The 25029-nt window shown below is 49.5% G+C and overlaps 2 protein-coding genes across 5 annotated transcripts in view; both read right to left on the bottom strand.

Moving 5' to 3' along the window:
• Nucleotides 1–990: 990 nt before the first annotated feature.
• LOC108500029 (SRSF protein kinase 3-like) lies at nt 991–8756 on the bottom strand. The gene is made up of 10 exons (XM_017820509.1): nt 8711–8756; nt 8445–8553; nt 7864–7951; nt 6224–6311; nt 5943–6049; nt 3871–4033; nt 2590–2675; nt 2033–2140; nt 1546–1615; nt 991–1461 (listed from the first exon to the last, which is right to left on the bottom strand). The coding sequence occupies exons 1-10, from the start codon at nt 8754–8756 to the stop codon at nt 1241–1243; spliced, it is 1086 nt and encodes a 361-aa protein (XP_017675998.1). The 3' UTR covers nt 991–1240.
• A 7809-nt stretch (nt 8757–16565) lies between these two features.
• The window catches only part of PLXNB1 (plexin B1), a 74918-nt gene continuing 66454 nt past the window's right edge, over nt 16566–25029 (bottom strand). For all 4 annotated transcript variants that reach the window (XM_017820655.1, XM_017820654.1, XM_017820653.1 and 1 more), the window contains 14 exons: nt 24778–24995; nt 24408–24586; nt 23661–23727; nt 22960–23106; nt 22316–22493; nt 21355–21458; nt 20611–20695; nt 19711–19877; nt 19224–19384; nt 18833–18980; nt 18060–18124; nt 17902–17977; nt 17469–17543; nt 16566–16893 (listed from right to left, as the gene is read on the bottom strand). In XM_017820655.1, the coding sequence (XP_017676144.1) occupies nt 16789–16893; nt 17469–17543; nt 17902–17977; nt 18060–18124; nt 18833–18980; nt 19224–19384; nt 19711–19877; nt 20611–20695; nt 21355–21458; nt 22316–22493; nt 22960–23106; nt 23661–23727; nt 24408–24586; nt 24778–24995 (1775 nt within the window). In that variant the 3' untranslated portion in view covers nt 16566–16788. The remainder of the gene's footprint in view (nt 16894–17468; nt 17544–17901; nt 17978–18059; nt 18125–18832; nt 18981–19223; nt 19385–19710; nt 19878–20610; nt 20696–21354; nt 21459–22315; nt 22494–22959; nt 23107–23660; nt 23728–24407; nt 24587–24777; nt 24996–25029) is intronic.

Here is a 25029-nt window from a genome sequence, read left to right as displayed (position 1 = left end):
CGGGCGCGTAGTGCAGCGCGGGCAGCAGGAAGGCGGCGAAGGCGGCCGCCGCCCGCGGGGTCCAGCCGTGCCGGTCCGCCAGGGTGCCGGGGAGGCTGCGGGGGCAGAGCCGGGAGAACCGCAGGAGCGCGCCTGGCGGAGACAGCGCGGGCGCGGCGCCTCAGTCACATCGGCGCGGCTGAGGTGGCCGCGCCTCGGCATTAACCCGAAGCGCCCTGAGAGATCCCTGCCTGCGCCTTGGAGTCGCCTCTGTGAGCTCCACGTGCGCTGCCCCTTGCAGGTTTGGCTCTCGGGTCTTTCTTGGGAATCGTCTTCCCAAGCTAGTGTTTGGAGGCTCCCCGTTCCCGAGCGCTTCCTAGGCGAGAACATGCCAAGAGTGTGCAAAGTATTCCCAGAATAGCCCTGCGAGAGCCATTGCTGCTTGTTCCCTGGGCCTGCCCACAGGCACCCGGATGCATCTGGCTATTTCAGAGCTCACAAGACACTAATGTTGAATTCGCTTCCCGTTTACGAGCTCGGTGGGGCCTGGAAAGAGTGTATGACTGACCGAGGAGCTGCCGTCGTCCCCAGGAGCCCGTGGTGTAAATGCAGGGATTCAGGTTAAACGTGTGTGGTCAGGCCAGGTTGGTTCATGTGGAGAGTGAACATAGAACTAGTTCTGACTCATTTCTTTTGAGTACCATAGAATGAATAAGTGTGAGCAAAGCGTGTGGATGTGCAGGGAGGTGCTTGTTGGATTCCAGCATGGCACCAGCACTCAGCACTGAATGAGCTGTTGGTAGGCTGAGGCTATGGGACTCAGTGAGTGTGAAAGCAGAGAAAGAGGATTATAGCCTGAAGTGCAGAAGGATGGAGTCATGTGATGTGATGTGGTATAGTCAAAGACAAGAATTTCAAGACTGATGAGTCAAAGGGAAAGAAACTGGGGAGAATAAAACAAAAAAGATGTTGCAGTTGGGTCAGAAGACTAAATATAGCAGCCATGCTGGAAGGATGTGAGTGTCCCATTCCTGGTCATCATTGTTCTCTGCCAGTGAACGGGTGAAATCCAGCCAGTTACACACTCTTCAGCCTTCCTGGTGTGTAGCTGTTTCCTGCCTGTATTTCCATTCTCTCCAAATCCAAAGGAGAAAGAATGGAATTGTTTTCCCTGTTGGGTGTTTGCTGTGACTGTTTTTCAGGATTTTGTATTCATCCCTGGAATGCTCATGGGTTGCAGAGGTAGGCAGGGCAGGGAGTATTACTGCTTTTTATGAAATCTCTGTCTTGTGTAATGTAACATTTGGGGTGTTTCAGTGTGAGCTGAGTAGGAGTGTGTCAGAGATCCACTGTGATTTTTAAAGTAAACTTCCTTACTCTCATTCTTACCTGGCCTGCTGAAAAATTTTGTTGACTTGTTCCATGAGAAAGCAATTTGAGGAGGAATTCTTCCCAGGAGTTCGATAATACGAGCAACATGATCTAGACAGAGGAGGGAAAACACATCTAGATACAATAGTTGTGACACTTCTGTCAGTGAAATGAATAAAACTGATGGAGTCCTACCATCATCTCTGGAGAAATATTTCCCAGGTTGAGGATCAAATAGACACTCCCCAGTTGCCATTTCAAATGCCTAGAAATGGAGTAGCATTGTTAATTGACTAACTGTTCTGGAGTTTTTCTTCCCTGCTAACTAATAGTATCGATTTCCCTTGCGATCACACAAACCTGATCCTAAAATATGGAAATACACTGGCACACTGGCTTGATGTCTACCACAATGAAACAGCACCTTTAGCTCTGTCAGGATGAAAAGCAGCATGTGCCTGATTCAGTCCGACATACACTGTGTAAATTGCCTTAGAGCTTAAACTAATTAGGAGTGGTTTTTATCAGCAGCACGCTTTCGGCCCAAAGAGCAGACAGCCCCTTTTGCCTTCTCGGCAAGGAAGCTTTGCTTTACGTGAAAAGGTGGGTGCCAAGGACACACTGCCCTGGCCAGTTAGTGTCTGTCACCTCCTTGCATGCACAGCATTGTCCCCAGTCCTACCAGGCAGGCTGTGCTCCAGATATCCGCAGGAGTGCCATAGTCTAATCCAAGAAGCACTTCCAGGGCACGGTATGGCTGGGTCTGTATCTCCTTGGAAAAGGGCTTGTACTGAAACAGAAACAAACTCCCTTTGGTTGGCATCCCTAAGCCAGTCAGAGCAGCACTGGTGGTCACAAGCTTCCCGCACAAGGAGGGGACACAGGACAGGACTGAACATGTGTTCTCAGCTCTGCAAAGGGCACAGCCAACACATTCCCAGTCCCACTGACACCAGAGGGAGTCTACCTCCCAACATTTTTCACTGAACATAGTTTTGAATTTCTAATTGCAGGGATTGAGTGCAAGCTGGAGAAATGTCCAAAGTTGACAGTGTCTTTGGGAGCACAGGGCCCAGCTTGGAGCTGGGAGTGCTGAATATAGCACCCCCCAAAGTTGGCATCTCTTCAGCACACTGAAATAGCTATTCAGCTGTAATGGGATGGACATGCAGGGTGGGAATGGAAAGGAGCACGCAGCCTCCAGGGTTGTTAGAGGATTGAGACTTGGAGCAGACTCACTGTCCAGCACGCGCTGCCTAGATCTGCAATTTTCACTTCTATGCTCATTAAATCAGATTCTTCCAACTGATTGCCAGGATCACCTCCTAGATGAAAAGAACAGAGAGAAATCGTCTTTCCAAACCAACAGGTACACATCACTTACCATAGGAGAGGTATGTCTGCCTGCCTTTAAAGTGTTTCAGCCTAAAAGGTCCTAAAATGCTTTTTATCATCAATCAAAGGCCACCTCTGGTTTTTGAGGAAATGCAAAGGAAGCACTGATATTCAGTGAAAACAAGAGGATGTTTGGGAAGATGGTAGCTTGGAGTTGAACAGTGTGATGTGCTCCTGTCCTGCTGCAAGGTTCCTCTAGCACCAAGGTTAAATTACTGTGGGCCCAGAGGAGAGCACATCCTACCAGCACTAGTCTGAACCAAAACATCTGTAATTCCTCTTCAGCCTTCAGCAGTGTGGCTCTCACAGACCTTGGACCCAGCCTGCTTGGCAAGCACCGTGAAGGTTACATTTTCATATGACCCTAGGAAACAGTAATTCCTGCTTTAGCGCTTTACAGTGAGCTGTCAGCCCATGCCTAATACTGTGCTTTTCTGCTCTGAGCAAAAGACTCAGTCACTAATTTAGGATTCCCTGATTGCCTCAGAGTTTGAGAGACAAAACAGCACTGTCATGGGAGAAATGCTCACGGGAGAACACAGTGCAGGGATAATATGAAAAGGTCTCATGGCTGGGAGATGAGCTAATCTCTTGAGAAATGCTCCAGCCCTACATCTTATTCAATATTCACACCATTCCCTGCAAATAAATTATGTCTCAAAAGGCCTTGAAGATTAGCAGTACGTACAAGTCTCCCACAAACCTCAGAAATATGGGAAATAAAGAGCAGAAGTGTCACACAGCTTTCTGATCAAACCATTTTGTATGCAAACCTTTCAGTGGCTGAAAACACTGGACACAGGGAACTTAAAGCCAACAAGAGTGAGCTCCGATGCTGCAGGGGGGAGGCTGTTGACAGATACATGTGACCAGTTTTCCTCCACACAAACCCACCTGCAAGACCACATTTCTGTTGGTGCCTTGGGTAGTCGCTCAGCCTGATGTTTGTCTTAGGCAGAGATAGGAGAGGCCTCTCAGCAGCCCAAGCTGGCTGTAGTATTTTGTACTGGCTGTTGCAGGAGATGGGAACCTTTCCTGAGGTATCTGTAGCTGCTGCCTCTGTTTCTCTCCCAGCAATAAACATACAAGTCCCTCTTCTTGCTGCAAACCCCCTGGAGTGCTCACCTGCTCCCTTCAGCTTCACATGTGTTCTCTGGTCACAGTCAAGCGTATCCATGAGAAGCCTTTGGAGGCTTTTGTCGTGTCCATGCAGTAGGATGTTCTCCGGTTTGATGTCCGCGTGGATGATGCGGCAGCGCTTGTGCAGGAAGTACAGCCCTGCCAGCACCTGGGAGAGCAGGGAGCACGTCACACCGGCCACACGAGGGGCCCCACCAACCCCCCCTGCCCCAGCAGCTCTCAGAGCAGCCAGGCACAGCGGGTAGGGTAGTTGTGGGCATTCTGGTACTGACGATAACTATCAGCCGTAAGTTATTTCCTACTGGGGTGGCCCTGTGGGAGCAGGTTCCAGGGGTTCTGTTGCACAACACGAGGAGCAGGTGCCAGAGCCCCACGTGCCCAGCGGGGGCCTGGGGAGCCCAGGGGGGACAGGGCTGCTTGGGGTGACACGCAGCAAAAGGCAGCGCAAAAATCCACAGACACCACCATGGGTGGGCAAGCCCAGTGAGATGGGAGGAGGGTGGGGCGATGAGGAGGCATTACAATAACAGAGCTTACCTTTCTTCTGAAAAATCATTCCTGCTTGTACAGCTGTTATGGCCTAGGACCACTGTGCCTTCCTGCTGATTATAACCAGCCCCCAACTTCCATCTGAATGACAGTGACATGGCATGGGAGGGTGTCCCATCATACAAGGAAAGAAGGAGGCACAGCGTAACCCAGACAGGAGGTGGGAGAGACCATGAGTGAGTGCTTAGAGAGGATTTCAGGGCCCTGCAGGAGAGCCATGTAGGGAAAGAACAGCCTACGATGGAGCAGGGAAAGCCTGGCCTGTCACGGGGGAGAGATAAACAACACCTACCAGAGAGGAACAGTCACTATCAGAAATCAATAACAGCAGAAATGCTACAGGGAGAGTTACATTTGTTTTTTAAACACTCTGGACAGTCATAAAGGGCTGGCAAATATTCTCTGTATTATCAAATTCTATTCTGGGATGAACACCAGCCCCAGGGAAATACCAACCTTAAATGGTAACTGTGAAACGCGGGGAAAGATTTAAATAACTAAACTGGAATGAATCAGAAGTAAATACTGCTCCAGTGCTGATCTGAAGGGGGAAAACAGATCTGAGATTTTACAATTAAAACAGATAATGGATCAAGCAAAAGGCCTGGGTGTAAAATGAGTCACAGAGATGAATGCCACTACATTTTTGTGTAACTTATTCAGGTGTTAGTGGAGCTTCTTTAGAGAAAGAAGAGGCTATTCCAGAAAAAAAGTGATGGAGGAAGCAGTTTTCTTTCTTATTGTCCCTAGAAGGGCACAGGAATCAGGGTAGCAAATCTTCATCTTGGCAAGTGTGCAGACTTCTGATAAATCTCAGCATGAGAGGCAAAATGTAATTTTAACTCCTCTAAGGCCTCACTCAGGTTCCCTATGCCTTAAGCACAGCCAGTGCATAAGAAACTCAGTTTTCACAATCTGTTTGAGCAGGACACCACATCCTTGCAGGGGATGAAGGAGGAGTTGGCTCTGTGAGGAAAACCTTAACATGGGAGGAGAACCAGCCAACCACATCAGCAATTTAGAAATTCCTGGAAGGATGGGAGGGAGACCTTGAGCAACCTTCAATGGTACCATGCAGAAAGCTGCTGGAGCTGACAGTGCTACCCGTGGCTTGATGCCAAGGCAAATGCCAATGGCCTGGCATTGCTGCCAGAAGGGATTTCTCAGGGCAGCAGGAGGGCAGAGATACACGTGTTTTGCACACAAGAGGCAGAACTATGGCAGGCTGTTTGCCCCCTGCTACCCCTACGAGCAGCAGAACTGCTGGAGAACTCCATGATTACTGAGATGATGGGAACAGAAGTGCTGGCCCTGACACCCTGGTGCAGGTCTGCTGGTGCTCCATGGTGGTGGCCCTGACTTCTTGCCAAACCCAAGGAGGCTGCAGCTTGGGCAGTACCACTCAAGTAAGGCCCAAATAATGCCCATCTCCTTGGGAAGAAGACTATGGCATGTCCCTTAGCCAACAGTCCCTTAGTGCCCTCACCCAGTTCCAGCTAAATTCTCACCTGCTGTAAAGATTTTTTCACAAAAGGCAAAGGCAGTCCCTGAGTTGTGTAGTTTCCCATCAGACATCGCAGGGAAGGACCCAGTACCTCAAATACCAGGCACATATGTGGGAAAGAGTCAGGGATTCACTAACAGGGAGAAGATCCTACTACCAGCCCTTTGCCTTTCACCAGAGCAACCAAATACCTCTTTATCTCCTCAAAAACCTCTCCCCTCCAGCCACCTCCATGTGCCCAGGCTTTGCTGGCTCAGAGCTGCAGCACTCTCCACAGAAGGATATGGAAGCCATTCTCTCCAATCATTCTGAAGTCATCTAACAAAGAGACGATATTTTCTCCTGCCCGATCCTTCTTCTTCATACAGTTCACCTGAGAGGGAGGATTCCAAGAAAGCTGCAATTAGAGGTATTGTATGCACAAGGACACCTTGCACCTGTTTTATCCTGTTCCCAGACATTCTCTTCCAGGAATTGGCACTTCATGACAAATCCCATGAAAACACCATCAGAAAAACCAAATGCTCCAAGCACACAAGCAGAGTCTGTTACCAAGGAATGAGTTTCTGCATGTTGTCCCACTCTTGACCAGGTGGGACCATCACCCTCACAGTGTCAAAATAACTCACACTGATCCTGCTGATAGTGTCTAGCAGACTTTCTGCTGCTTATTCTATCCATGCAGGCCCATAAAGTGCTTCTACTTGTGCTGGGAGGAGATTTCCCCAAGAACATAGCTCCCTGCTTTCAGCAGCAATGGCGATTTCCTTTGCCTTTCTGCAGCCTTTGCTCCTTGTTCCCAGAGCTAAGAGTAGCAGGCTGGGACATCACCTTTTAAAACTCCCACCATCCCTTCAGTAATTTCTCTGAAAAAGGTTTGTGCTGGCATGACAGGGGTGAGCAGCCCTGGAAGCCACAGGAGCCCAGATTGCCTCTCCTGGCAGCTCTGCAGGCACTGACCTCCCTGTGCTGGTGGGAACAGCCCTGGGAACCAGCTGTATGCTGCTGAATGGGCAGGCGTGTCTCTCGGAGACAATTACTAATAAATCAGGGGGAAGGCTTGGTCTGTATGCAGGGTTGTGCTGATGTGTAGAAAAGCAGCCCTCTGATTACATTAAATTAGTGCCACTTGGTACTTCCTCTTGCATCACTCCATCTGGCTCATGTCCCTTTGGATAGGGCCTGCAGATTTACAGGTGTGAACTAAACCTTTCTCAAACCTGTTGGAGAAAGGCCGCAGAGTAATTTAAAATGTAAAATTTAATGGCTTTTACTCATCTGACACTGATGTAACTTTGTATTTGGGCAAGCTTAAAGAATTTTAACCATGAGCTTTCTAGAACTAGCAGCTCAAGCCCAAGCACCTTCAAAGGCCACTCACTGAGAAACAGATACAAACACCTAATTACCACCTTCATTAGCAAAGACAGGAAGAAGCTTTCTGACTTCAGACGTTTATTATATTTTTGCTACATCATACTTTTTTCTATTGCAGATATTGCCTTTTACTTCAGTATCAGTATTGGGATAGAGCAATGTCTCCTGAGCTCGGAATGGCAGAGATACAGCAAACACACTCCCATCTCTTTCTTAGGAATGTTACCATCTTCTTCTGTTGATTAGCCACCCTATCTTTCTGCAAGTTCCTCCTATTTGCTGGATTTCAGTCTCAGCTAAAAGAAATGGGCCAACAGGACAAGTGGGACACAGCCAGCGTGTCCAGTATGACTGGAGGAAGGAGAAGGTTCATGTTTCAGAAACCAATGCTACACCAGGGTGATTTCTATGAATTTCCTAATTTTTGTGGTTTTTTTCCTGTTCTCCACCTAGCTCCTTGTACTGAGACCTGAATGGAGAGGGGATGGTGAGGCTGATACTCAGACCTGAACTCTGGAGCAAAGCACAGAGCCCCAGAATTTACTTACACAGCGGAGGAGAGTGACCTCATCCTGGGCAGTATCAGCAAAGCCTTCCCTGCTTTTCAGGACCTTCACAGCTACTTGTTTCTTCCTCCTGGGAAATGAACCACAGCTGCCAGCCAACACATGTCAGAGTGGCCCTAACGTGCAGCACCTCCCCTTCTCCCAGTCACCCAGCTCTGGGCTTCCCAGGGAGGGTGCTGCTCTTCTGCAAGCACCCTTGGCCTCAGTCTGCAGCACGCCAGGCCCATGGGCATCTCTTCTGCTGGCATCTGGCAGCACAGCTGCCCCAGGAACCAGCAAGGGACTGGAGAGGAAAAGGCAGAGCATGGATACTGCAGGGTCTAAATGAGAAAATAAAATGCAGAGCCAGGGCTGATCCCACCTCATTTATGTTCTTTGGTTTCTGGGGACCAGCTCTGCTTATTGCACCCCACTGATCTCTCTGCCAGTTTTTCCCTATGTCCGGGGATGCTGATATGCTTCCAGGCAGGCAGCTTGCTCTGCTGCTTCTGCAAGAGGGGCTGGTCCTATCCAGGAGATCAGCCACCCATTCCCACCTCCCCAAAAGGCAATTCACCCCTCACCTCATGTCCTGGCACAGCCAGACGGTGGCAAAGGCGCCGCAGCCCAGCTCACGCAGTGCCTGGTATCGCGTGTTGAACACCTCTCCCTCCTGCACGGGGTGGTGGCCTCCTGCAGGGACCATGGCCAAGAGACATCAGTGACATCTCTAAATGCTCTTAGGCTGAAGGAGCAGCTAAGGACAGCCAGACAGGTCCCAGTGACCTCCTCTGGCCTGGGAAGAACCTGGCACGATCTCGGCTCTAGAGCTACATGCCCAAGGACTGACCTGTGTGCTGGGCTGGCGGCATCTCCTCCTGCACCTGCTCCTCCATGGCCCAGCAGTGCAGCAGATCCTGGCACGAGGGGACAGAGGCAGTGGGGAACTAGGTTGTGGGGAACAGGCAGTGTGATCTTCAGCACTTTACTCCTTTAAAGAGAGCTGGAGAGCAGCTGTATTTCTGCTGCACACTGTGCACATTGATTCCCTCTTCTACTCCTGCTGCCCCCTTGCTCCTTTCCTTCCCATTCCCTTCACCAGCTCCTGGAACCAGGCTTTAAAAACACTTTTGGCACTTCATGGAGACAGGGATTATTTTAAGAGTTCAGAAGAGGAAAGCTGGCAGGCTGGGGCTGGGCCAGGGCCAGGTGGGAGTCTCAGGTTTCCCTGTGTCCAGTATGGATTTTCAGGGGCTTAGCGGGGTCTATGGGATTCCCTCCCACAGCCAGGGAAAGCATCCCCTCCCCATTCCAGCTGAGGAGGGAATGCATTTGGGCTTTGGCTGTCAGGAGGAGCCCCCAGCTCCAGAGGGGTGTGAAGCAGAACCTGCATTTTAGACACTGCAGCACTGCTCCTCTGCCCACGGCCCAGCCCCGGGGCCAGAGCATGAGTTTATCACTGACCATCTCGTGACATCCCAGCAAGAGGCTGCTCCCGGAGTTTGTTACTATGACAGCCCAAGGTGCAAACACTAAGACAGTACAGACAGACTAATCCAACTACTGTCCCCCCATGCTGCAGCACCAGTGTAGAGCTGGCTTCAGCACTGGTCCTCTGAAATAGTAGCCCAGAGCCCCTGTTGCTAATGCAATACAGATGTAAACTGCCATAGCTGGGGCACTCCCAACCCAGCCTTTCAAAATTCGGAAATGTCACTTGCTGTACTGCCAAAGCTTCAGGCTAACACACACTGTCAGAGCTCGAGACAGGTGATAATAATCCCCATAGACCATTAGCACAGGTAGAATTATTGACCTTTAAATCCTCCAAATCCGGTTGCTTAAGCTAAGAACTCTTCTGAACCAGAGGATTTTCAGAAATAATTATAGAGGGTTGGTGGTGCTGGTGGCAGCAGGAGCCACATGACAGGGAGTACTTTCTTCCAGGTGCTGAGATAGAGGCGTGACTTCCTCAAAATGCTTAAGTTTCTTTCCACCTGCTGATGCTCCCTCCCAGCGCAGCAGCCAAAGGCATAGCCTGCCTTTGGGCACCCAGTAGGCTCCCAGCTCAGTTTTATTTAAGGGTCAGACTGGGCTCAAAACTCCCATCCTGTGAGGGACAACCCAAAGTGCCAGAGCTGACATTGCTCTGTTCACTCAAGGCCATAAAGAAGTCTGAAAGGAGCTCAAAATGCCTCCCCCTCCTTACATTTCTACACCTCTAACCCTGGCATTTATGGGGTTCGGAATCAGCCTCTTTAAGCATAAACCTCCAGCATGCTGCATGTCTGCACAGCCACTCTTCTCAGCAAATACTTGATAACATCTTGGCTATGAAACAGAGCTGAAATCAAAATTTTCCATATTTGCGAAAAGACTAGCAGTATCCTTGCAAGGTCCTGCACCATCACTATCTGTCCAAGCCCTCTTCACTCATGCCATGAGGACAGCAGGGGCTGAGCTGAGAGCTGGGGAACAGCTGGAAAGATTTAATGATGCCACTCACTATTCACCTGTCAAAGGAAAACTCATGAACTTGGAGATATGGCAGTTAAACAGCATCTTCCCTTAGTGGAGTGTTATGGTAACAGGAAAGACTTCAGTGAGAAAATAGGACCCAGAGATAGTCAGTGTAAGACTCATCCTAGCACTAGGGCTGATGGACCTTTTGGGCAGTTCACTGGGCCCTGGTGCCCTTCTTGCTGCAAAGACAAGACAAGTCCATTCTTAGGCATGCAAGGCTTTACCTCCATCCACCCTAGCTGGATGGGAGTACTGGCAAAGGATGAAGAGTGTTGCTGTGCAACTTGGTACAGGAGAGGGAAACATACTTTTCTAGGCTTTGTGATAAAGGACAATTGGTGCTTCTAAGTCCTTCATTAACCTTTATGTTAAATACATAAATATCTTGCTTTTGTCATTCAAATTATTTTGTGCAGAACCCACTGAATTGCTGCAGGCCTGGACTAGCTCAGAGAACTTCAGCCCAAAAACTGGTTCTGCCTGGTTTGTGAGAGCCATGGACAGGGAGCGATGATGCTTCACCTCTGGCCTGGACACCTCCACCTGAGCTGCACAGAACGGCACACAGAGCTCCCCAACACCGGTCATGCCTTATGACACCTGGACATCCAGAGTGGCAGAGCTCACCAGAGAAACACACACCTTCATCTTCTGCACCAACACAGACCTACAAGCCCTTGCTGGGTGCAGCATCCCTGCAAGTCACAACACGTACAAGCAGTACAAGCAGCCCTGTCGGCGCGCGGGTCGCTGAGCCCCAGGGCCCTGCGCAGACTCACCGTGCAGCAGCTCGAGGGCAGGGCACGCCGCTCCCTTTGTCATCTGGCTCCTTCTGGAGCTTCCCAAAGTGAGATACCAGCTGGTCCTGCTCTCCTTTTAGTCTGTGCTGCCCTGGGAGGGGTGTCCTTGAGCAGACCAAACTCTTGTGCATCGCTGGATGGACGCAGTGAGGAGCGGGGCAGGGTATCGGATCACAGCACTGCTTCTGGGAACAACCTTGGCTTTGGGATAGCAGGAGACCTCAGACAGCTGCGGTGGATTCACTTTACTGCTGGCCTCTCCCTGCCTCTCTGGCAGCAGGTCTGTCAGCTTGCTGTGGATCCAGAGTCTCCACAGCAACTATTTATAGCGGGAAATTCACAGCTCTACTGAGATGGAAACAGAAAAATCCTCCCCCTCTGCTCCACCATCCCCAGACCCAGAAACCATAGGGCTGCCTCAGTCTTCCCGTTGCTCCCAGTATGTCGGCAGAACTTGCTACTGCAGCACCATCTACCTGACACAGCCATCCCCAGCCTGTGCCTGGCACAGCCCATCTGTGTGCCACACTGCCAGACCTGAGGCACCTCACCCTCCCCAGCAGTGCCCACATGCAGCCAAACACCATCACAGTATGGTACTGGTGGCCACAGAGCCCACATTTCCCCTGTTCCTGTCTCTAGAAGAGCAACTGCAGTAACGTCCTCCCTGCAGCCCTGGGGGAACCTGAGCATCCCAGCACCATGCAACACTGGGGAGAAAAAGGCCACACTGGGGAGAAAAAGGCCACACACGGTAAAAATCACATTTTTTCCCCCACTGCCACATGCCGTAGCCTCACACCGGAGCTGGGCATAGTCTGGCCTCCCCCTCGCTGGGGCCCTGGGCTCACACAGCTCAGGTTTCCTAGCTGAGGCTGCAGAGACCAAGCCTCAGCCCTGCAGCGAAGGGTTAACCGTGCCTCGCAGTAGTTCTGCTGCAGTTCCAGGCTGCCAAACCCAGGCCAGGGCCTCCCAGAGCGGTTCTCCCCCTGCCTGTGCCCCTCTGCTCTCACCTGCCTTCCCCCGCACTAAAAATATCAAGGGAGGGGGCAGAGGCTGCACCAGGCTGGGTACTGAGCTGTGCAGGGCAGCACAGGGGGGGGACAAGTGGTGTGTGACCCCTAAAAGGCAACAAGAACACGTAGAGTACAGAGAGGAGGGACTAAAAGAGAGGGAGAGGCAGACTCTATCCAAAACTCTGCTAGTAAAGGAAGTGGGGGGGGGGAGAAGAAAAGAGGATAGACGGGCCAGGAGCCAGCTTTCTGTCTGGGAAGAATTGTGTAATTCATTTAGAATTAAGTTGTTTTGGTAATTTAGGAACACTGGTTTCTGCCTCATGCTGGTAGACAACAGTGACCAACATAAACTGTAGCTTCAGCGACCCTTACCCACGGTGGGAGACCACAGCCAGAGCTGCCACGTGCCCTCAGTGTCAGCCCAACAGAGTGTCTGTGGAGGGAGGCTGCCTCCTCCTGTGGGCAGGGATGGTATTTGAGCTCTGGAAACTCCAGATGCACTGGGATCTAGGTGGAAGGTGGCACAAGATTATCTCGAGGAAACACAGCCTATGGAGGGGGCAGGACGGAAAGGCCTCACTTTCCTCATACAGCTCCCAGGTCCTGGTGCTCAGGAGTACATGGTTTCCACTTGGGATGAAAAAAGAGGCAAATACATTCTGGGTAATTGCATCATCATGCAACACAAGCATGACACAGAGGTTGTATATTAAAATTTATTGAATTATTGTGTAAGAATTCTCTTTATTAAAATCATTTGGACTCTAAACTGATTATTTACAGACAAAACCTCTTATATCACCAATAGATTCCTACATCTCAGAACAGTATCTACAAACAGTTATTACACTATGTAACAAAATTCAGATTTTTTTCAAGCTTTTTATATTAATTATTAATTCCAATTTGAGAAAGACAGTACCTTGGGTGCTCTGAGCAGAACTCAAGGTGTGGCAGGGCATAAATGCAGGTCAGGCCATACCTTAACAGACAGACACCAAGTCACAAGGCTGGGAGAGAGCAGAGTCACCAGGACAGAGGACTGGGAAAAAGACTAGAGCAAATGCCCTGGGTGTTCTGGAAACCAAAAGAATCATCCCCACAAGAAAGGCACACACACACACAAAAAAAAGCAGCATCTGGCTGCAACTGGGGCACACCCTGAAAAAGAAACGGCATTCCACCGAGGCAGCAGCATCCGAGAACCCTCTATTTTCATTTAAAAAAAAAATTAGCCATCATTTCTACAAACACACAAAACCTTTCAGGTACAGCCTAAATTTGCCACCAGACAGATGAAAGCAAGAGCTCTCACATCTACATCACGTGCGTGCCAGCTACGCTTCGTCATGCCAACAGGAGAGACATTCAAATACACTAACGGAGATTTATCTTAATACTGATCAGTTCTCAGCCTTTCACCCAGACCAGGGCAGAAGCAAGTTCCTCTCTCTGACTGCACTACTAAATAAAGCTGGATGCCTGCCACCCATCACTGTTCTGAGGGTCCCATTAGAGCAGCCACATCCCCTCACTGTGCCCCTATCCCGCAGGAGGGGACCGGCCGTGGTGGCAGGGCTCTCCCTGCTGGTGCCCACAGAACTTGCTACCTGTAGTCAAACGGGAACACCCAGTGAGAATTCTCTGTCCTTGAGCAGGAACGTTCATCTCCAGAGTGTCTGACAAGCTGGTTGTGGAATCAGGCAGAGACTGGAAAAAACTTAGAAGGATCGCAAGGAATAAATAAATAAGTCTTCCCTGCAATAGGGAATTTCATAATAAAACCTGCTTTGTGCAAATTTAAATGCAACAGAACCCTGTCGTAGTAATGGATTTTGCCACAGGAGAGGGGCATGGACGGAGAGAAGAGGGGCCATGCCTAAATATCCAAGTTGATCTCAGCAAGGGGCCTTCAGTGCATGTCTGCAGGGGAGGAGGATGCTGGTATCGAGAACACCGAGGACAGATGGAATGGGAAGAGATGGGCACTACCAGCTTTCCACCCTCACTGCACCTGTGCCGGGCAGTGTCTCCTATCCAGCCATGCAAGGACAAGCTGAAGATGTTAAATAAGTCAATCACCTATGTTTAACTCTATTTTTAACTCTTCATTATTGCTCTAATAAAAGCAGACTTTCACAGATACACTGGGAGAAAGCAGATCACTTCCAACATCCAGAAGCACTACTGAGAAGCAAGGAGGATGTGGATGCCAGCGTGAGGTGGATTGAGAATTAAGCCTCAAGCCACCCTGTTCTGGGAAAGCGCAGAGATAATTCTGCAAAAATAGGGGCAGACATTACCAGTCTGCAGAGCCAGAAATCCAGCAGAGAGCCTGTGGCTCCTGCCAGACACTCAATGAGCTGGAGAGGCCAAAAACTAGGCCTTGCTGCCTGAGGCAGAAAGTCCATCCACCAACACACAAGGGGATGATGCTACTCCACCACTATACCTGCACCTGCCTCAAACCAGGGAATCGTCTCCTGCAGTTCCTAATGGAATGGGCTTTACGTGCATTGTGTTGGCTTTTTCCGATCCTTTCCTCCACCCAGCTTTTCTGGGGCCAATTTAACCAGATTTAGTCAGGACAAAGGTTTTAGAGATGCTAAGTTCCCGTAAATTTTGTGGAAATGGGTGGTCAGGCAGGAGTGAGATTCAAGCTGGTCATCACCTCAAGGAAGAGAGGCAAACTCTGACCCCCCTTTCTGCTTGGCAGCAGCCAGCCAGCTACCCTACTGCTCTGTACAGCAGGATGGCAGCAGAAGGTGACACAGGGATGTTGGTCATGCTCAGCACTCAGAGTACCTGGGAATACTGCTGAGAGAGGGTCACAGGAGAGCTGGCTGTGTAGGAAGAGAGGCCAGCATCAGCCTGTTTTATACTGCTCCAAGAGCAGTTTTGCAACTGCACAGCACTTGCACAAAGCCACAGGGCTGATGGGACAGGCCTGGAATTACTGCTATATGCAATGTAAAGAGAGGCAGGGACATGATCCTGCCCTGTGCTAGCTCTGCTATCTCCTGGCCCACACAATCACCACCTCAGGGAAGTGACAGAGGAGTCAGACCTGTCTACCTGCCTTAGGAATGCAGGACATCAGTGTGGAATTAGCAGCAGAGGAGGAAGAGAATGAGTAGGGCATCCCTATAAATAGAGATTGACTCCCAGAAGGGCAGAGGACTCTCTGGAGTGGAGGAACTAAGGAACTAAGGAAAGAGCAGTAAGGAGCTGGCCCATGACAGCTGCCAACTAACTGTGCTTGTGCCTGCTCCAGCCTCTCCTTCCATACAAGAATCATTCCCATTTGCAGGACACCTGACCCTCCTTGGGAACAACGCAGTTGTGCTTCACAGCTCCTTGAAGTTTACAGCTCCCCAAATAACTCTTGTATGTGCCATGATAGGAGAGTTTGGGAAGTGGAGCTGAGAATAAGGTGTAAGGCAAGCCTAACAGAAGAGCACACAGAGAGTCTGGAACTGATCCATGGGGAACAGCGAGCTGCTGGTACGACAACAGAGACACCTATGAGTTATCCCTGCAGACAAAGCAGTGGAGAAAACTGCTCCAGTGCTGACAGACGTTTGTCAGTAGAAGTGCACAGAGATACTTCTCCAAGAAAAGCTTTGTCTCAAAGCCACAAAGTTAAACATTCTCCTTTAGCATTTAAATACATTAACTTTCTGAGGGTATTTACAAGTCCAGTTCAGAGCAGCAGAACAGCTGGACACCGAAGGAAGGGGGAGTGGCACAAGGAATTTGTTGTGCTTTTCCAAAGAGCAGGGCAACCTCTGACCACAAGGAACCAGGAAGACAGATCCGAGTTGGGTCAGTGGAGACCGAGGCAAGCCAGGCAGCAACTCTCACATGCTGAATTTGTCCTGAGGGGAAGGGCGAGGGGGTGCTGTTCATTTACAGTGGCCCCCTGGGCAAGCGCACATGCTGGGGAGCATGTTACAGCCAAGCAGGTGCCACACATGAGCTGTCAGAGACCAGAGCACTGGGGAGCAAGAGACCTTTGCCTTTGGACATCTCCTTCCCACATCCAACATCCGGAACCAGCAGGGGCATTGCTGTCAGGAGTTTCTCAGGTAGGACACTGCAGAAGTGCTCGCTAGCTGGGGACAGAGGTTAGCACAACAGTCAGCCCAGGGAAAGCTTCCTGATCCCCACTGAAGCGAGCAGGTGCAGCAGGGAGTGTCCCAGCACTGGCAAGGGCATCCATGGACTCCACAGACACACTGCTCGGTGTTGTCACCTGGCTCTTCAACAACGTGGTTTGGAAACTTGGCACATTCACGTAACGTCTGTAGGAAGGACCTGTGTGGCCCCGCAACAGTCTCTGCCAGGGAAAAAACAAAGTTTGTCCTTTTTTGTTTTGTTTTGCTTTTAAAAAGAAAAAAAAAAGCTGTAAAAAAATATTCTCTGAGATGCAAGGACGCTTGTACTTTGTACTGCCTTGGCCATCCCTGCTCACATCACCCGCAGGTTCCTTGGACAGTCTGGTTCCAATGGCAGCAGGACACTCTGTGTATAAACTAGGATGAGCACTGTCCCCGTTCAGCCAGGGGAGAGCAGTCTGTCTGTGCCTGTCACAAATCTGTGACTTTATTCTCCACAGCTGCTGCAATCTGTTGCAGTCTATATCCGAGCTGCATCTTCTGTGCCGTTGGGTCTTCTTCCAAGGCAGTAATGATCTGCAACAAGACAGAGCTCACTGGCAGCCTTTCTCCAGCACACAACACTCAACCAGCTCAATTCCATGCACCGTGGAGAGCCCCAAGCTGGAATTCAGCGTGCTCAAGTCCAGAGCAGGTATGTAGTAATTAATCTCAAATTAACCACAGAATAGGTATTCTAGATTCATTCTAATGACTTATAAACATCACAGGGCAAAAAGAACGCTAAACTTCTCACCTGAAAATTAAGTCTTCAGTAAATTAATCTGAACTAACTGCATTTCATTTTGAAGTAGAGTTTTTGAGTACTGGAGTCAAAAAAAAAGCGTATATGAAATCCCAACAGCCTCCAAGTTAGAGATAAGTTCTTTTTGGTGATTTCCTCTGTCTCTCTTTGATAAGAATTGATAACGTGTTAAGTGATAATTGAAATGATAAGTGTTACTCATGACATGAGTTACACATGCCAATGAAACAATACACAGTGTTGTAATAGTTTGGCTGCTCTTGATTGTTAATTGTTTTGTAGTTTTTTTTGTTTGGATGGTAAAAGGAGAAGGGCATGTTCATACCTGCTGAAAACACACACTCACCTGGTCATAGTACTTATTGATGTATTTGTACAATTCATGTAGAGCCACCAGGGAATTGAGGTCACCTGAGTAATTCTGTGTATGAGAGGAAATGAGACAAAACTGTGAGACACCTAACAATTGTTCATCTAAATTCTGTGTCCTCACAACTCATTAGGAAATGTGCCCATTGCACAAAGCAACAAGAAAGGGAACTCACCAGCAGATCCTAGCAAAGGAAAAATCATATGTACTCCTCGCCCTGAACCCTTGACTACACTTTTCTCTTCAGGGGCCCTTGCCTTCCCTGTGATGCAGAGCAGCCACTGGGAACAGTCAGTAGGTCTGAACAGAAATGTACACTCAACCAGAATACCTCTCATCTTTGCATTAATAACTCTCTCTTAGATGCACAGGTGAGAGGCCAGATGACTTCTGAAATAATTTTATTTACCCGTGATAGCTCAGCCAGGGCAGAGTTCATCTCCTGGTCACTGGCAGAGATGGTCTGACGAATGTCCGCATAATACCTAGACAGCGGTACACAGGCAGTTAGTGTGTGGTTCCTCCTTCTCACTGCTCAAACTACACCTCCTCACATCCATCACTTACCTTTCCACCATCTGCTTGTAGCGAGGAATGTCCCGGGCATAAAGCAGCTTATTGATCGGAGAGTCCTTGAACATCCAAAACCAGAATTGATTATGAAAAGCTCCTTCATCATGCTGTGGACTAATCTCAGCAGGTAACACCATCACTATTTTCTGTCATTTGTTCAGGATCAGGAATTTTTTGCCCTCTGCATGGAGAGGCACTTCAAATAGCAGGCTCTCTTCTAATAATGCAGTCTGAGGAACCCTGAGATGTGTCGGTGAGATGTGTCTGGGATCCCTAGTCCAGCCTTCGAACTTGGAGCTGGGTGATCACCAGTATGAGATCACATTGGCTATGGCTTTGCATAGCTGATGCCTTACATCCTCCAGAGATCCACCCATCCCATCTCTGGTGACCTGTGCGGGACTGTTCCACCGTAGGCACAGGGTGAGTAGTGGTGGTAGAAAGTTTTTCTAATGGCCGCCCTGAATGTCCCAAGCTGCACCCTGTGACCCCTACTGTCTGCCACAGCCAACTAGAGTTCAGCTCTGTCCCCCAAGTAGCTCTAAGCTGCAAAAAAAGAGCACTTCCCAACAACTTCTTGTTGATAAACAAAACCAGCTCCTCCCTCCTCTCTTCCCAGGAGTCCCCATTATTCTCCAGTGGCACATGGAAGCAAAAATGAGCCTGGCTTGCTGTTTCCATGATGCAACATAAACATTATTGCCTTCCTGGGGCAGCACTGCTCAACTCTCTGTGCCTACCGTGCTCCCTTCTCCCTCTGTACTCACCCGCCCTAACTTATGGTCAGCTATTGTACAGGAGTCCATGAAGGTCTGTGCAATGACCAGCAGCACAGCATCCACATTATCCGATGTCTGCACATCAAAGACAAACTGGGGATTCTTGATGATGTTGATCCAGAACCGCAGGGGCAGGCTGCAGACAGAAGTGCAACAGGGCATCAGCAAAGGTAGCAACTACAGTGCCAAAAGATGTCCTGTGTGTTACTGCATCTTTCAGCTTTATTCTCCCACCAAAACCAGCTCTTTACCCCAATGCTCTTCTGCCCTGCACTCCCTTTTGCTCCTCCTCAGCAGGCAGAGGTGGCTGTCACTTTGCAAGTGATCAGCTTCAGGCAAATTAGTGGCGCCTCCTTTGGGGCCCTCAGGAGCACCCTACCTGTTTGTCTTCCAGATATGGATGGTTTCAGGGTCTGAAATCCCATAGTGTATGGCCTGCTCATCTAAGAGATCAAAGAAGTATTTGACTGCCAGAGGGACAGGGCGGTTGGTGCTGAGGATCACCTGGAACAAGTCATCCACAAACTTCTGCAAAGTGCCCTGTGAAGAACCGAGCAGGACAGAGTCAGAACAGAGGAGAGTGGACAACCCAAGCCTCACACAAACGAGAGGTCACCCTCTTCTGCTCAGTGACCTCCCCTCATCCATCTAAAGGTACCTCAGACCCACTGCAGAAAGGAGGCCCCAGTGGCTTGTGGAAGAGAGGGCAGGGAGAAGCTCATGAGCAAAGCAAAACGTGGAGGGAAGTCAGATGTACTGCAGGTAGGGGGGGCTGCTTCATCCTCATACACATCCCCGCAATCTCTCCCAGGGGATATGAAGGGAGGCAAGATCCCAAGCACAACACAGTCTGTGCTTCTTCTCACCTTCATTGAGAGTAGACGTGTCAGATAGATCTCTGGGATTGCCTTGGCTCGCTCCCGATCTCTTAAGCTCCCACGCCGATGCTTGGGAAGCTCTGGCTCTTCTGTTGGTTTTACGAGGTGCCAAAGTTTGATCCCACCTTCATCTGCATCCTCCAGCATTGGTGTTTCTAAACCAACCAATTATTTGCAGATCAGTGTGGGTCCTCTCACAATGGAGCTTGGCCAGGTGAGCCCCAAGGAAGCAAGATTTCCCAATATGACAGAAACACAAATGGGAAGAAACCTCTGGAGGTCTCTATCCAGCCTTCTGCACAGAGTACAACCAGTGCTAGCACTAGCAACTAGAAGGTTGCCTTTGTCCACCCAAAACCTTCAAGGTCTTGGAAACTTCCCCAGACAGAGATCTCCCACCACCCCAGTGGTTTGTTTCGGGGTTTGTTGAAGGTTTTTTTCCACATCCAATTCGAATCTCTTAAGCTGCAGACTGTGGCTATTGTCCCTCATGCCACAGGAGTATCCATGGAGCTGTTTACTCTGCCAGGCAGTAAGGCAACTGCCTGGTATCCCATCACCATCCCATCCCCGACCCATGCTGAGCACCTGAGGATATTAAGGTTTCTACAAGTTGCAGACTGCAGTAAGCCCTGGTGAGTCAGAATTAGAGAACTGTGCTTGTCCTGCATTTCCACACCCAGACCAGCTTTCCTCTGCTCTTGCAGTTTTCTGCTTTTCTCTCATCTCACCTGCCCAAGCTCTCACATTTCCTGACAATCCTATGAGGGTCCAAAGCATGTGTCAGCCTTCTATAGCAGCATAAAGCTGGGGCTATGGCAGGAGACTTATCCCACTAAATAGCAAGTGCTTTAAAATCATTTCATGAGAACAAGACCTCAAACTCACTCTCTCCTGGGATGTAATCCTGATTCTCCCTATGGATGTGCTTTGTCAGGCGTGGGACCAGTGCTACTGTTGCTCCATCAGGCACCTGCACACAAGCAAAACAACGACTTTCAAAACAAATGGCATGTGTTCCTCATCAGCACAGCAGGCAAGTGCTTATAGACCAAAACAGACCATACCATTACTAGAAAAAGGGACAGAAAGAGGAATTTTGGAGCACCATCACTGTCTTTCCTGATGGTGAGAAAATCTTGTCTGTACCAATTAAAAAACTGACTTGCAAAGTACAATGAAGATAATACTCAGGGACTGAGGTTATTCACATCTAGAACATGTTGATGGCATATTGGTGCAACATGTGACATGTTGGTGCAAGGTAATTAAAAGCTCCCTCTTTCCATTCCTAGAAGCTACTTTGCAGGCCAGTGCGTCATCACCTGCTAACTGATCTGGACTGGAACATGAACAGATCCAGCACATCACTGCAGCAGCCACCAGGCGCGAACTTGTGCATCTCCTTCCAAGCTCCACACCTGCCCACATCTCAGGCACAGCTTAAGGACAGGGCTGTGCTTGCTTAAGTCAGAGTGCAGGCCACAGCATTAACTTAATTTGAATACGATGCTGCAAGAAAGGTCCAGCCTTTTGACAGTGACCACCCACCAGGAGCCAGAGCCACAAATAGAGCATGACAGTGATGGAAGATGAGAAGAGAGACAAGGCAATGGCAGACTGAGTTCTGACCTTGTAATGCTGAAGAGTGTTCAGACGTTTCCAAGTCCCTTGAACAACAGATGTCACATCCTCATCGGACAGTATCAGATGACCTGCCAGCCCTGATCTCCACTCTACAGCCACCGAAACACAGAAAATGAACAGATTAAGTGTTAATTCAAGGCATCATCTGCTTCAGCCTGGCTGACCTCATTACACACCCTCTGATTCTCATCAACCTTTACCCGTGGTATTTCACAGACAACATAACCTGAGCAAGTGCCTGCAACAATGCTGTCCTGCAGTCACAGGACAGTCTCTCTCTGAGCACGGGGACAGGCGGCCTCATGGCCTCCCAGGTTCCACCTGTCAAGTTCCTACAAATTCTGTCAGACTGTGACTCTTCAGCCAGGTGGTTCAAACGACAAATATGCACCCATAGTTCTTATCAGCTACTATTTCCTCAGTACCTTCTCATTTCTAAATGTCACCACTATTCAGCAACAGCAAAGAATGAAGAAGATGGAAAACAGTGGTTTCCCTCACAACGTAAGTTCTATCATTCATTAAGTACTGTGGGCAAAACCCTTGCTGACAGGTTACTGAGAGGCTGTCATTGACTTCACTGCCAGGAAGAGCCAGTCTCTGACCACAGCATCTTTGCACTGCACTCAAATCCACCTCCTCTCCTACACATTTTCTGTACTTTTTTTCTATATCTCCTTGCCCAAGCTATTGCTATGGTCTGAGTCTGGCAAAGAACACCATGAAATGGAATGGGCTGAACCCAACTGCCTCCTTCCAACTCCTGCTTCTTGCTGTTACAGCCCCTTTCCTGCATCATGCCCTGTTGGGTCCAGCCAGAGCATGAGATCCTTGGTCAGTGGCTCTGGACAGCCAGCAGAGAACGACAAACATCACTGTGCACAGATACCCAACCATCACTCCTCCACTTCCTCACTGATTTTTGGCACCAAAGAGTTCTGCTCACCAAGGTCCAGGGTGTCTGGGTCTGGCCGGTGGCAGTATGGTGTCCCTTTGTAGATCTGATCTAGGATTTTCTCCTTCACCTGTGTTATGGTATCACAGTCCAGCACTTTTGCAGAAATCCCTTGGGAGTCTTCTGCCCCTCCTGCACCAACTCCTGCTTGTGTCAAAGCATTTAAGGTCTGTGGAAGAAAAGGTCACAGCTACTCAGCTGATAAGATTATATCTGGCACATTTACACCTTTGGTGGTTGGCATTCAGTCAAGTTAACAGCTCGTCCTTTCACTGAGAGTTTCAGAAAAGAAAACATTACAAATGTTAAACACCCTGTTCTCAGTCTTGTGTCAAGAGCTGGAAGCCAGTTCAACATCACTGGGAAGGAGCTTCAAAGCACCATCAGCAATGTCATCCCCTTATTTCCAGACACAGAGCACAGCACATACACCAGATTACTGTGGTGAAGGTTCCTATCAGCCTAGGGCAAAAGCACCAGATTTAGCAGAGCTCTTGCTCAACTGTGGACCTGTGCTGCTGGGACAAACCTGGCTCCCAAGAGACAGCATCAGGATGCTGCACTTCCACCTCTGTAATGGGAGCAGAGACATTCAGCCCTGTCATACCAGAGAGGACAGAAGATCTGGTGCTTACCAGAGTCCGGTACTCCAGGTCCTCTCTCAGAAGGCGGTTGTCATTCAGGGTATATTTGGCTTTCCCTGTCACCCAGTCAACTGGCCCTTTGTCCACCTGGTGCTTGATTCCTCGAAATAGCATGTAAAGGGGCTCCCCAACAGAATCCTGGCAATGGAAAGGAAGGAAAGAAATTCAGCTTGCTCCTCCCAGCAGAGCCCAATAGCTTTGAAACATGGACACCAAGCAGAGGGGGATCAAGACTGAGGATACAGCAGCTGAGCCACAGCAGGCAAAGACAGAGCCTCTGGCAACAGCTCCTGCTTCATGCACAGGGAAGCGTCAGCTACCAGGGAGATGCACACAACCAAACCACTGCTCTGCCTCTGTGTCACTCATCTGAGTGCCACCCCCTCTTCAAGGAAAGGAATTAAACCAGCATCTGTCCTCTCCATGCACAGACCAGCCTATGGCCAGTGTGTTTCAAAATAAAGGAGCTGCACTGAGCCCTCCATGACCTGGAGAGACATCCTGGAAACAATGAGTGCTATTAATGCTTATTTAAGCATCCCTGTTCCCAGTGAACAGCCCAGCTCTCTTATTCCTCACCCTGAAATACAGGGTGACTCTGGCACTGCTTCAGCTGAGTGAGGCACAAAGCAAAGCTGTGGCTGCCTGCCCTCTGTTGGCCCCTCTACACCACAACGGGACAAAGAGCTCACCCTCACAAAGGCGTACAGGCAGATGGACATCCAGTTGGTTAACAGCTTCTCTACCACTGTTTCTGTCCTGAAAGAGAGCATCAGGTTGGTCACAGGAATATGGTGCAGAGCAGGGGGAGATTTGGAGATAAAGATTCCTCCCTTTGAGAAAAGAGCACACTAAACAATGATACAGGGTGAAGGGAGAGAAAAAAAAAGACGTTAGAGACCAGTAAGGTTAATGCTTTTGACATTAGTTATTGAAAGCTCTTTTCAGCCTGAAGGAGGCACCAAATGACAGAAGAGGAGAGACAAGAAGCAGGAGACAGAGGAAAGCCTCTGGTAGTTCTCAAACAAGGGAAATTTTTTCAGGACGGACCAGACATGGGGCTAATGGGGATATGAACATGGGAGATATCTCAGTTTAGCTTCCAAACATGGCTTGACCGTGAACCCAGGGACCTCTAAACAACAAAGTGGGATCAGCAGATTTGGCAGAGCCCTAGTACCTGAACACAAGGTATACAGCAATTTCAAAAGAAGAAGGATTTGGGGCAGGCAACTCCAGCTTCCTACTCTTTCTACACCTTTCTTGCTCTATTCCCTGCCTGGAGAGAGGGGTGTCATTGTTACAGCTTCCTCCCATTCAGTGTATGGTCTCACAGCTGCAGCCCATGCCACAACGTTGTCCTACTCATGGGGGTTTCAGAGCTGGACAGAAAGGCTCCATCCCCTCGGGCAGCTGGTAGCCATGGCTGGCTCACTCACCTCCGCAGCATCAGCTTCGGGTTCTTGGCCACGTACTGCTCCACAAGGTCATTCAGGAGCGTTTTGAGGATGTCAGTGAAGTACTCCAGCTTCCCATGCAGTGACACTGTGAGCAGTGATGCCACATAGGCCCGGTCTCTCGGAGAGAAAGTGCGCTGGATTTCCAGAGTGTGGATGAACTGGTGGGGAGAGAGATAAGCCAGTGTGTGAATCTGCTGAAAACAAGGCAGTTACAGCTGCTGGCTCTTGGAAGAAGTGATGCTGCAGGGAGCTATTGAGGAATGAACCTTAATAGACACTGCCCACTTTCTGCTGGCAGTGATGTGGCCCTGGTGGCAGAGAAGGCTGCAAGCAGAGAGAGGGACATTACCTTGGTGAGGAAAAGCTTGCTGTTGAGCAGGTTGGAGAGCTGGACCAAGCCCTGCTCCACTGTTTGCCGCCGGCACTCAGGGATGTCCAGGTCCCTTTGCAGTGGTGACTCACGATGGCCCGGGAAGAAAATGCGTTCTGCGTAGGACTTGTAGTCCAGGAAGGGGATCCCTGTGCCCACAAGGTCACTTGTGAGGTCCATCATCTCAGTCATCAGGTCTGAGGGAAAGGAAACGCCCATGAGGTTGACACA

This window comes from Lepidothrix coronata, unplaced genomic scaffold (genome assembly GCF_001604755.1).
Source record: "Lepidothrix coronata isolate B3197 unplaced genomic scaffold, Lepidothrix_coronata-1.0 Scaffold84, whole genome shotgun sequence".
NCBI classification, from domain to species: domain Eukaryota; kingdom Metazoa; phylum Chordata; class Aves; order Passeriformes; family Pipridae; genus Lepidothrix; species Lepidothrix coronata.
The sequence above is the reverse complement of the archived record's forward strand: the minus strand, read 5'-3'. Positions and strand labels throughout refer to the sequence as shown.

What these genes read in the sequence shown, in the direction of transcription:
- LOC108500029 (XM_017820509.1), bottom strand. Translation starts at nt 8,756, where the DNA reads ATGGAGGAGCAGGTGCAGGAGGAGATGCCGCCAGCCCAGCACACAG. An exon ending in GCCGCCAGCCCAGCACACAG is followed by an intron (nt 8,554 to 8,710) that starts GTCAGTCCTTGG and finishes TGGTCCCTGCAG; the next exon opens with GAGGCCACCACCCCGTGCAG. An exon ending in ATATTTCTCCAGAGATGATG is followed by an intron (nt 1,462 to 1,545) that starts GTAGGACTCCAT and finishes TCCTCTGTCTAG; the next exon opens with ATCATGTTGCTCGTATTATC.